The 12475-nt window shown below is 44.3% G+C and overlaps 1 protein-coding gene across 3 annotated transcripts in view; it reads right to left on the bottom strand.

The window, feature by feature from the left end:
- SLC47A2 (solute carrier family 47 member 2) overlaps nucleotides 1–12475 on the bottom strand; it is a 34942-nt gene continuing 22467 nt past the window's right edge. For all 3 annotated transcript variants that reach the window (XM_025362307.1, XM_025362309.1, XM_025362310.1), the window contains 4 exons: nucleotides 2931–3063; nucleotides 2759–2853; nucleotides 1643–1733; nucleotides 1–621 (listed from right to left, as the gene is read on the bottom strand). In XM_025362307.1, the coding sequence (XP_025218092.1) occupies nucleotides 401–621; nucleotides 1643–1733; nucleotides 2759–2853; nucleotides 2931–3063 (540 nt within the window). In that variant the 3' untranslated portion in view covers nucleotides 1–400. The remainder of the gene's footprint in view (nucleotides 622–1642; nucleotides 1734–2758; nucleotides 2854–2930; nucleotides 3064–12475) is intronic.

Raw genomic sequence — 12475 nt, 5'->3', positions numbered from 1 at the left:
TGACAGACTTGAGCAGCAGGCTGTGCCTAGGAAATGTGTAATCTTTAATGTAACAGTGGTTTTGGTGATTGTATCTGCAAGTCTCCCATTTGAAGCCATTTACATTATTAATAATAGTGGCAGTCCCTGGACTCTGACTCGTGCAGTTGGCTGATGTCTTCTGCAGAGCAATCCAGGCCAGAGAAGAAAACTCCAGCTTGACCAGAAGAGAATTGTGAAGTCCACTCTGTTCAGACCCCTCTGAGTGTCACCACAAGGAATCAGCCAAAGTTCTTTTTTTGAGGAGTCGTTCAAAGTGTCCTCCTGCACTGGACCCCATTGGCGCTTTTGCAGGGGAGACCGTGGTGTGTTTGGGTACCGGGGACAGCCACTCCTGGCTTTCTGTTTCCAAGCTGCTTTGCTAGTGCCTGGTGGCTAGGATCCTGACCGCGAGCCCCACCAGCAGTGTGGCTGACGCCGCCCCCAGAGCAGCCCCACGGCGGATGACCAGCTGTTTCACTGACAGTCTGCTGGCAGGAGCTGAAAGGGTGTGGGCCTCCTCTGGAGTCCTGAAGAGGTCCACGTGGCAATCAGACCTTGAATACGTTGTCAAGGTAATGCCAGGGGAACTCCCTGTAGCCACTGTGGAAGCAAACAGGAGCAAACTCAGCAGGTCAGGGGTCAGAGGGAGAGCTTTGGCCTTGGAATCGGGAAACCTAGATTAACCACCTGGCTGTGTTTGTTACACCTCACAAGGGACAATGCCTATACAATAGAAAAACACCTGCTTTATCTGCTTTGCAAGCAAGATCAGAGGAGGGGATATGCAGGAAAGCGTCTTAAACTGAATTTCACATGCAGATAAGGCTTACTACTGAGATCTAATGAGGAGTGTTCTTGTCGGCGCTTGGCCCTGTGATCTGTGGCTTCAGAAGCACATGGGAAACACAATTAATCGTGTCTTACTATATTCTCTCATGACACCTGACACTCCCAGAGTTTTAGCTGCCTCACTACTGCCCTGATCAAGGATTAGCCCAGGATGGATGAGGTCACGGAGACATCATCTTCCTGAGCTTTGGGCCATTTGCACACACACCTGGCACTCAGGACCAGCCCTGGGGCAGAGCTGGGGCCATCACTTCATGACATGGACATTGGGCATAAACCAGAGAGATGCTTGTCTGCCTGAGGGGGTGGAGAGAGGTAGGTAGCAGGTGCCCCCCAAAGCCGGTGAGTCAGCCGGGCTCCCCGGAGGTTAAAAGTTGGCTTTTCATCTTGAGCAGAATTCAGTGGGGGAGATCATGAGCTTTTAGAGTCCGACGGGTTGATGCTCAGATCTTATGTCTGGCCTTTACAAGTTATGGGATGAGGGAGGAAATACCTGAGTTCTTTCAGCCTCACTTCCTCATCTGAAAATGGGCATACATCTAGTTGCCTCTTAAGGCCAAAGACTTGACGTAGGGCCTGGTACTTGCATGCCTGCTAGACAATAAATGATGATGTTGTCTTCCTGGTGCTTAGGACATCATTTTCATAACGGAAGAAAAACAGCTTTGGCTTGTACAGTTTCCAATTGCATGAGGCACAGAGGGCAGACAGGAGCAACATGCCACTGACATTTCTATGTATACCAAAGTAGAAGCAGCCGTGACAGCATTACCTGAAGATAGGACTGCTTTCTCAGGCCCAGGTCTGGGTACAGTGCTCTCTGCTCTCTGCTGCTGCTGCTGCTGGCCTGAGTGTTTCTTAGCCTAAAGGAGAAAGAACTCGCTTGGGTCAACTGCCAGCTCAGCAGTTCACGCCTTCACCACTGGCCTCGCATTCACTGTTTTTAAGGCATTGCAAGCTGAAGCAGCACATGTGCTTGTATTCATAGTTGGTGGGGCTTTTAGAAAGTATCATTTTAAGGCTGGGCGTGGTGGCTCACACCTGTAATCCCAGCACTTTGGGAGGCCGAGGCGGTGGATCGCTTGAGCTCAGGAGTTCAAGGCCAGCCTGGGCAATATAGTGAAACCTGTCTCTACCAAAAATGCTAAAAAAGTAGCTGTGTGTGGTGGCGCATGTCTGTAGTCTTAGCTACTCAGGAGGCTGAGGCAGGAGAATCTCAGCCCTGAGAGGCAGGGGTTGCATTGAGCCAAGATCGCGCCACTACACTCCATCCTGGGCAACAGAGCGATACTCCATCTCAAATAAATACATGTATCATGTTAAATATCTGTTTATCCAGCATCTTAAGTGTCAGGATGACTTTTTCTGTGCACAGAGGCAAAACCACACTCTGATGGTATTCAGGGTCTTTGAGAGAACACTGCTTCTGTGCTCTGCTTGCAGACTGAGTCGTGCCTTCGCTGTGCCTGAGATGCAAAGGCTGCCCTGCCCTGTTTAAAAAGGACATCAAAGAGGATGGTGGGCAGGGTGGTTTTATTACCCCTTCCAAAGTCAAGGCACACGCTCGGGGGTTCATCCGGGTTCAGACTAGTTTGAGTTCTTTGTGTTTGTTTGGTTTTCCACAGATGGGGCCGTCTAAGGAAGGTTTTTGGTTTTGTTTCTATTTATAAAAATAGAGCGTGCTTCTTATCCTGGCCAACTACAGTGACAGGAGCCACTGTTGAGGCTCAGGTGGCCCCTCTGTAATCCCCCACAAAACACCTGCAGCTTATACCACACTGCTGCCAAGTTCTCGTGTGTTCTGGGCATTTCTGGCTGAGTAGTCACTCTGCCTGCTGGGGTCAGGTGCAGGATGTGTCCTGTGGCCAGGGGCAGCCGACCCACTTACCTCCTCTGCGGCAAGCTTCCAGTCCAGCCGGGCAGTATAGGCAACAAAGGCAGCAGTTGCCAGGAAGACACAGGCCAGCATGCCCAGCCAGAGGCCTGCAGGAGACAAGCGATGATGGGAACAGTGTCCGACCGACCACCCAGGCCCCTCCCGACTTCCTCACACCACATACCCATGATTCTCATTCTGACCAGAAAGGTCAGAAGGATGCCCAGTGGTAGGCCGATGATGTAGTAGGTGATGGCATTCACAGCGGCACCAAAGGCCTGCTTCCCAGTTCCTCTTAGGACTCCGCCATAGACACACTAGGAGGGGAGACAGAAATGGGCAAGAGGGTCGTGATGATGCGACTTTAAGAGCAGGTGTCATGCAGCAGGCACTTCGCTAAGCCGTTCGCATGGCATTGCTTCACTGAGTTCTCACAGCGCTGGATGGGCGCCCTTATCTCCCTTTCTTCGCCGAGGGTGGCTGTCCAAGACGGGTCGGATCACTTGTCCATGTTACACAGAAGTAGTTGTGTTTTGAACACAACCCCACAGCACCCAGGCTTCACCACCATACCATATGGCCTCCCTAGAAAATAAAGGTAGAATTGGTGGCCAGCAACCAGTTGGTCCGGGAGACTGGACTACACATGGTATAGGGGTGGTGTGTTGGTTTCCTGTGGCTATGTAGCAAATTACTGCAAACGTAGTGGCTTAAAATAACATAAATTTGGGCCGGGCACGGTGGCTCATGCCTGTAATCCCAGCACTTTAGGAGGCCGAGGAGGGCAGATCACTTGAGGTCAGGAGTTCAAGACCAGCCTGGCCAACATGGTGAAACCCCGTCTCTAAAAATACAAAAATTAGCCAGGCAAGGTGGCGCTGTAATCCCAGCTACTTGGGAGGCTGAGGCATGAGAATTGCTTGAACCTAGGATGTGCCACTGCACTCTAGCCTAGGGGACAGAGCGAGACTTGGTCACACACACACACACACACGCAAATTTATTCTTTTACAGTTCTGGAGGTTAGAAGTTTGAATTGGGTCTCACTGTGCCAAAATCAAGAGCTGGTTCCTTCCGAAGGCCCTAGCTGAGAATGTTTCTCTGCTTTTTCTAGCTTCTAGAATTCCTTCTGTATTCATTGGCTGGTGGCCCCCCATCACTCCAGCGTCTGCTTCCAGCCTCACATCTCCTCTGACCCTCCTGCCTCCCTCTTCTAAGGACCCTTGTATTTACATTGGGCCCGCTTGGATGACCCCGGATAATCCCCCATCTCCAGATTCTTAATCACACCTGCAAAGTCCCATTTGCCGTGAGACACTCACAGGTTCTGGGGATTACGATGCGGACTTTGAAACTTGGGGGCCATTATCTTGCCTAGCACGCATGGCAGACAGTGGTGGTTAGCTTATTCCATATGAGACAAGCAGCCTTCACAAACTGTAGGCTGTGATTATGTCTCATCTGGAAGACGAGAATTGCTTTGGAAAAAGCACTGTTTATTTCATTAGCCTCATTTTCCCAACATGATTCCAGATCTTCTGAACCACAGGCACAGCCCATCCTCAGTCAGGATTATTGGCCGATAGATAACTTGGTTATTTTTTTTTGTTGTTCCCATGAGAGGTGCGGAGTATTTTGTGGTTTGTACATATTTGAACAAAGAGGTAATGCACTGGCGTTAGGAGATATATGCCTCTTGAACTTTGAAATATGGTATGTATATTTCTGGTTATTATATGTCATGGCGTGATCTTTTTTGGCTAAAGAAAGACGTCTCCCGAATTATGACTGATGTACCCTGGACCAGTGTTTCTCAAATGGGGATGGCAATTTCTGGGATGTTTTTGTTGTAACAACTGTGGGGGTGTGGTGGGGGGAAAGTGTTACCGTATCTAGTGGGTAGAGACCAGGGATGCTGCTAAACCTCCTGCAATGCTCAGGGGACCCCCCCCCCCACCTCCCCCAAACAAAGAATTATCTGGTCTAAAGTGCCAGTAGTGCTGAGGTTGAGAAACTCTGATTTACAGCACTGGGAATTGAAGTGGCAATTTCAGTGGCAGGAAGGGCCAGTGGCTTTGCTAGCCTGAGGTTGTGGGCCTGTTTGGGAGAAACCATCAACCAGTGGACTAGGCAGGGATTTAAGAGGGAGTTTGATGAGATAAAACAGCCAAGGGAGTGGGGAGGTACTGATAAGGTCTCTACATATCCCAAGCCAACCAGAGGCTGTGCATACGGCATAGCAGAGACCAAGCCTCCCACGTGTTCCCGGACAGTGGAGCCTGTCCACATGGGTGAAGAGACCAAGAGTACCCAGAAGAAAGTAGAAGCCAGGACTCACTTGAAAACAGCTGGAACTCTGAATGTGTCTCTAGCCCACACATGGATCTGTCAGCAGAGAAAGGAAGCCTTGCTAGCTATCAGAGGTGTTGAGCACAATCTCTGACCAGTAATTGGCTTGAACACTAACCTCTGCAGACATTTTTAAGCCTAGAAAGATAGAACATTTTAAACTAGAGAGCTAGACTTAAAAATAAGAACAAGGGGAAAAAAACTGAGCAAGAAAGATCAGCAGCTGCACATTGTAGAGGAGACACGAGTCACAGAATTAGTCTGTGCAAGTTACTTAACCAACACAATGACATTCCTTGGGTGTGAATCCCACATGCAGCATTCTCCAGGATAGACCTGTGGTAGGCCACAAAACAAGTCTCAATAAACTAAAACAAATTTTTTTTTTTTTTTTTTTTTTTTTTTGAGACGGAGTCTCGCTCTGTCGCCCAGGCTGGAGTGCAGTGGCCGGATCTCAGCTCACTGCAAGCTCTGCCTCCCGGGTTCACGCCATTCTCCGGCCTCAGCCTCCCGAGTAGCTGGGACTACAGGCGCCCGCCACCTCGCCCGGCTAGTTTTTTGTATTTCTTAATAGAGACGGTGTTTCACCCTGTTAGCCAGGATGGTCTCGATCTCCTGACCTCGTGATCCGCCCGTCTCGGCCTCCCAAAGTGCTGGGATTACAGGCTTGAGCCACCGTGCCCGGCCAAACAAATTTTTTTAAGAGATGGAGTCTTGCTATGTTACCCTGGCTGGTCTTGAACTCCTAGGCTCAAGCAATGCTCTCATCTCAGGCTCCTGAGTACCTGGGACTACAGGCACATGCCATTGTGCCTAGCAAATTTTGAAAGACTGAATTCATACAAAGTATGTTCTCTGGCCACAACAGAGTTAAATTGGAGATGCTGACCAGAAATAAAACCCCAAATATCTGGAAATTAAATGCACTTCTAAACCATAAGTCAAAGAATAAATCACAAGAGAAATTTAAAAAGATTTTGAACTTGAAAGTTTTAATGAACATCAAAATTTATTAGATGCAACTAAGGCAGTGCTTAGAGGGAAGTGTACACCTTCAAATGCCTGTATCAGAAAAGGAGAAAGGTCTCAAATCAATGACCTAAGATTCTACCCTAAGAAGCTAGTAAAGAAGAACAAACTATACCTAAATAAAGTCAAAGGATAAGAATATAAAAGATTAGTGTGGGCCAGGCATGGTGGCTCACACCTGTAATCCCAGCACTTTGGGAGGCCAAGGCAGAAGGATTGCTTGAGGCCAGGAGTTAAGAGACCAACTTGGGCAATATAGCAATACCGTGTCTCTTTAAAAAAAAAAAAAAAAATTAAAAGTTAAAAAATAAATAGATAAAAGATTAGCATGAAATCACTGAAATAAACAGCAGAAGACTAAAAGATGCATCTGTTTAAAAAACTACTTTTCAAGACAGTGTAAGATATAAATAGAAACAACAAAGTTAAGAAACAGCAGGGGATGAAGTTAAAGTTTTTATTAATTTTATCTGCTTGTTTTTGCAATCAGTATTTAGTTGTCATTAGTTTAAAAGTAATGGATTATTAGCCAGGCACAGTGGCTCAGGTCTATAATCCCAGCACTTTGGGAGGCCAAAGCTGGTGGCTCACCTGAGGTCAGGAGTTCAAGACCAGCTTGGCCAACATGGTGAAACCCCATCTCTACTAATACAAAAATTAGCCAGGCATGGTGGCGAGCACCTGTAATCCCAGCTACTTGGGAGGCTGAGGCAGGAGAATTGCTTGAACCCGGGAGGTGGAGGTTGCAGTGAGCCGAGATCACACCATTGCATTCCAGCCTGGGCTACAAGAGCAAGACCCTGTCTCAAATAAATAATATTGCAAGCCTCATGGTAACCTCAAAAACCTACAAAAGATACACAAAAAATAAAAAGTATACCACCAGAGAAAACCACCTTCACAAAAAGGAAGACAGGAAGGAAGGAAGAGGAGACCACCAAACCAGAAAATAAATAACAAAATGGCAGGACTAAGTCCTAACTTATCAATAACAACATTGAATGTAAATGAACTAAACTCTCTAGTTAAAAGACATAGAATGGCTCAGTGGATAAAAAACAAAACCCAATGATCTGTTGCCTACAAGAAGCACGCTTCACCTATAGAGACACACATGGACTGAAAATAAAGAAATGGAAAAAGATATTGCATACAAATTGAAACCAGAAGTGATCAGGAGTAGCTTATCCTTAGACAAAATGGATTTCAAGACAAAAACTATAAAAAGGGACAAGATCATTAGATAATGATAAAGGGGTCAATTCAGCAAGAGATTATAACATTTATGAATATATATGTACCCAACACTGGAGCACCCAGATATATAAAGCAGATGTTATTAGAACTAAAGAGAGATATTTCAATAGAATAATAGCTAGAGATTTCAACATCCCACTTGCAGCACTGGACAGATCATCCAGACAGAAAGTCAACAAAGAAACATTGGACCTAATCTGCCCTATAGACCACATAGACCTAATAGATATTTACAAAAGATTTCATTGAAGTGCTGCAGATACACATTCTTCTCCTCAGCATATGGATCATTCTCAAGGACAGACCACATTTGAGTCACAAAACAAGTCTTAAAAATTTCAGAAAAAATTGAAATCATATCAGGTATTTTCTCTGACCACAGTGAAATAAAACTAGAAATCAGTAACAAGGAACTTTGGAAACTATACAAAAACATGGAAATTAATATGTTCCTGAATGATCAGTGGGTCAGTGAAGAAATTAAGGAAATTTTTAAAATTTCTTGAAACAAATCATAATGGAAACAACATATCAAAACCTATGTGATACAATGAAAGCAGTACTAAGAGAGTTTATAGGAATAAGCACCTACATCAAAAAGTGGAAAAACATCAAATAAATAACCTAATGATGCATCTTAAAGAACTAGAAAAGCAAGAGCAAACCAAACCCAAAATTAGCAGAAGAAAAGAAAGAAAGAAGGTCAGAGCAGAAATAAGTTACATTGAAACAAACAGATCAAAAAAATACAAAAGATCAATGAAATGAAAAGTAGTCTTTTTGAAAAAATAAAATAGGCAAACCTTTAGCCAAAGGAAAAAAAGAGAAAAGATCAAAAATAAAATCAGAAGGGAAAAAGAAGACATAACTAATACCAAGAAATGCAAAGGATCATTAAAGACTACTATGAGCAACTATATACCAATAAATTGGAAAACCTAGAAGAAAGGGATAAATTCCTAAATTTATCATACAACCTACCAAAATGCTACCATGAACAAGTCTGAAACCTGAACAGACCAATAACAAATAATGAGATTGAAGCTGTAATGATAAGTCTGCTATCGCTTCTCGGCCTTTTGGCTAAGATCAAGTGTAACAGTAAGTCTCCTAGCAAAAAAAAGCCCAGGACCCAATGACGTCACTGCTGAATTTTACTAAACATAGGACCAATACCAGTCCTATTCAAACTCAGGAGGCTGAGGCAGAAGAATCGCTTGAACCTGGGAGGCAGAGGTTGCAGTGAGCCAAGATTGTGCCACTGCACTCCAGCCTGGGCAAAAGAGTGAGACTCCATCTCAAAAAAAAAAAAAAAAAAAAAAAAGGATCATAAATCTAAGTGTAAGAAAGACTTAAAATTAAAACTTTTGAAAGAAAACAGGAGAAAATCTTTGTGACCTGAAGTTAGGCAGAGTTCTTATGTATAAAATAGCAAAAGCATGAACCATAAAATAAATTAAGGAATTGGACTACATTAAAAGTGAAAACTTTTGCAGCTCCAAAGATACCATTAAGAAAATGATTCAGTTAGGCCAGGCATGGTGGCTCACGCCTGTAATCCCAGCACTTCGGGAGGCCGAGATGGGCAGATCACGAGGTCAGGAGATCGAGACCATCCTGGCTAACACGGTGAAACCCCATCTCTACTAAAAATACAAAAAATTAGCTGAGCGCAGTGGCGTTCGCCTGTAGTCCCAGCTACTCGGGAGGCTGAGGCAGGAGAATGGCATGAACCCGGGAGGCGGAGCTTGCAGTGAGTCGAGATCACGCCACCGCACTCCAGCCTGGGCGACAGAGCAAGACTCCGTCTCAAAAAAAAAAAAAAAAGAAAATGATTCAGTTAGGAAGAAAAAGTTCAAGAGACCTATTGTACAACATGATAACTATTGTATACTTGAAAATTGCTAAGAGTATATTTTAAATGTTCTCACCACAAGAAAATTAGAATTACGTAAGGTAATGCATATGTTAAGTAGCTTGATTTAGCCATTTCACAATGTCTAAACATAGTGAAATGTTTACATATATACAAACATAGTGGCTGGGCGCATTGGCTCATGCTTGTAATCCCAGCACTTTGGGAGGCCGAGGTGGGAGAATGGCTTGAGCCCAGGAGTTCTGTAGTGAGCTAATGATGGTGCCACTGCACTCCAGCCTGGGCAAGAGAGTGAGACCTGTCTTAAAACAAAAAACAAAAAAAAAAAGAAAAAGAAAAAAATGTATACCATAAATATATTTATCTGTGAATTTAAAAAATAAAATTTAATTTAAAAAGACAAGCCACAGCCTGGGTTTGCAAATCATAAAGCTTGATAAAGGACTTGTATCTAGAATATATAAAGAACTCTTATAACTAATAATAAATGTTATGGATTGAATTGTGCCTCCCACAAAAGATACTGAAATTCCTTTTTTTTTTTTTTTTTTTGAGATGGAGTTTTGCTTTTGTCGCCCAGGCTGGTATACAGTGGCACAACCTTGGCTCACTGCAACCTCCACTTCCTGGGCTCAAGCAATTTTCCTGCCTCAGCCTCCTGAGTAGCTGGGATTACAGGTGTGTGCCATCATGCCCAGCTAATTTTTGTATTATTAGTAGAGATGGGTTTCACCATGTTGGCCAGGCTGGTCTTGAACTCCTGACCTCAGGTGATCTGCCCACCTCAGCCTCCCTAAGTGCTGGGATTACAGGTGTGAGCCACTGTGTCCGGCCAAAAGATGTTGAAATTCTAACTCTCAGTGCCTATGAATGTTATCTTATCTGGAAATAAAGCCTTTGCTGATGATCAAGTTAAGATGAAGTAATTAAGGTAGGCCCTAATCCAATATGACTGGTGTCCTTATTAAAAGAGGGAATTTGGGCCTGGTGTGGTGGCTCGCACCTGTAATCCCAGCACTTTGGGAGGCCGAGGTGGGCAGATCATGAGGTCAGGAGATAAAGACCATCCTGGCCAACATGGTGAAACTGCGTCTCTACTAAAATACAAAAAAAAATTAGCCAGGTGTACTGGTGTGCGCCTGTCGTCCCAGCTACTTGAGAGACTGAGGCAGGAGAATTGCTTGAACCCGGGAGGTGGAGGTTGCAGTGAGGCCAGATCGCAGTACTGCACTCCAGCCTGGCAACACAGCAAGACTCTGTCTCAAAAAAAAAAAAAAAAGAGGGAATTTGGACAGAGATAGACATGGAAGGAACACATGAAGAGACAGGGAAAAGATGACCATCTACAATCCAAAAAACCCCTGAGGCTGCCAGAGCTAGAAGAGAGGCCCAGAACAGATCCTCCCTTAGTGCCTTCAAAGGAAGTATAGGTATGACTCTGCTGACACCTTGATTTAGGATATCTGGTCTCCAGAACTGTAAGACAGTAAATTTCTGTTATGTAAGCCATCCAATTTTTGGTACTTTGTTATGGGAGTGCTAGTGTCTTAGTCCATTTTGCGTTGCTGTAACATAATACCATAGACTGGGTAATTTATAATGAACAGAAATTTATTTGGCTCATGGTTCTGGAGGCTGGGAAGTCCTAGCTCAAGGGACAACATCTGGTGAGCACCTTCTTGCTGTATCATCCCAAGGCCTGAAGGGTAAAAGAGCACACAAGAAAGAGGGGAAGGGGGCCAGACTCATCCTTTTGTCAGGAACCACTCTTGAAATAACTAACCCACTCTGAAGATAATGACTAATCCATCTCTTAAAGGGCCCACCTTGACAGGGCACACTTTGGGAGACTGAGGCAGGAGGGTTTCTTGAGGCCAGGAGTTCAAGACCAGCTTGGGCAACATCATGAGACCTTGTCTCAAAAAAAAAAAAAAAAAAAGCGACCAAAAAAAGTTCTATCTCTCAACACTGTTACATGAACATATGAACTTCAGGGGACACATTCAAACCAAAGCACTTAGCAAGCGAATACAACCAGCTACCAAATATTATATTTTCACATTTTAAAAATTTGTTTTATTTTATTTATTTTGTATATTGAGACAGGGTCTTGCTCTGTCACCCAGCCCAGAGTGCAGTGGTGCAGTCATAGCTCATTGCAGCCTTGAACTTCTGGGCACAAGCCATCCTCCCACCTCAGGCTCCCTAGTAGCAGGGACTGCAGATATGCACCACTATGCCCAGCTTTTTTTTTTTTTTTTTTTAATGTTTTGTAGAGATGGTATCTTGCCATGTCATCAAGGCTGGTCTTAACCTTCTGGGCGCAAGCCAACCTCTTTCTTTAGCCTCCCAAAGTGCTGGTTTTATAAACTTGAGTCATCACACCTGGCCTATTTACTTTTTAAATGGGCAAAAGACTGAAATAGAAATTTCACTGAAGGCTACGTAAGAATGAATAGTAAGCACACAAAAAGGGGCGCATCATTAGAGAAATGCACACTGAGACCACAGTGACATAATAGCATATACCCACTGGGATGGCTGCAACAAGAGAGGAAAAGCCATCCCAGCAGCTTGTTTTGTAGATATTGACAAACTGATTCTAAAGCTTATGTGGAAAGGGAAAAAAACTCAAAACACAACATTTACAAAGAAAAGCGATGTTGGAGGAGTGATACTGTCCAATTTCAAGAATTACTATGAAGCTACAGTAATTAACACAGCATGGTAAAGTTGGCCACACTGTCTTGTCTGTTGCATTATAGTCAACCCTAACGTCTATTAAATGGCTATTGTGTTTCAGACACTTTCATACTGTTAACTCAGTTACTTCTCTCAGTTACTTCTTGTATCAATACTTTTTTTTAATTATTTATTTTTTTGAGACAGATGCTGTCATCCAAGCTGGAGTACAGTGGTGCAATCTTGGCTCACTGCAACCTCCACCTCCCGGGTTCAAGCGATTCTCATGCCTCAGCCACTGGAGTAGCTGGAATTACAGGCACACCACCAAGCCCAGCTAATTTTTGTATTTTTTGTAGAGACAGGGTTTCACCATGTTGGCCAGGCTGGTCTCGAACTCCTGACCTCAAGTGATCCGCCTGCCTCCGTCTCCCAAAGTCCTGGGATTACAGGCATGAGCCACTGCACCCAGCCTTGTATCAATACTTTATGTCAGGATTGATTTAAAGAAATTCTTTTTTTTTTTTTTTTTTTTT

This window comes from Theropithecus gelada, chromosome 16 (assembly GCF_003255815.1).
Source record: "Theropithecus gelada isolate Dixy chromosome 16, Tgel_1.0, whole genome shotgun sequence".
NCBI classification, from domain to species: domain Eukaryota; kingdom Metazoa; phylum Chordata; class Mammalia; order Primates; family Cercopithecidae; genus Theropithecus; species Theropithecus gelada.
This window is presented reverse-complemented; position numbering and strand designations above follow the sequence as displayed.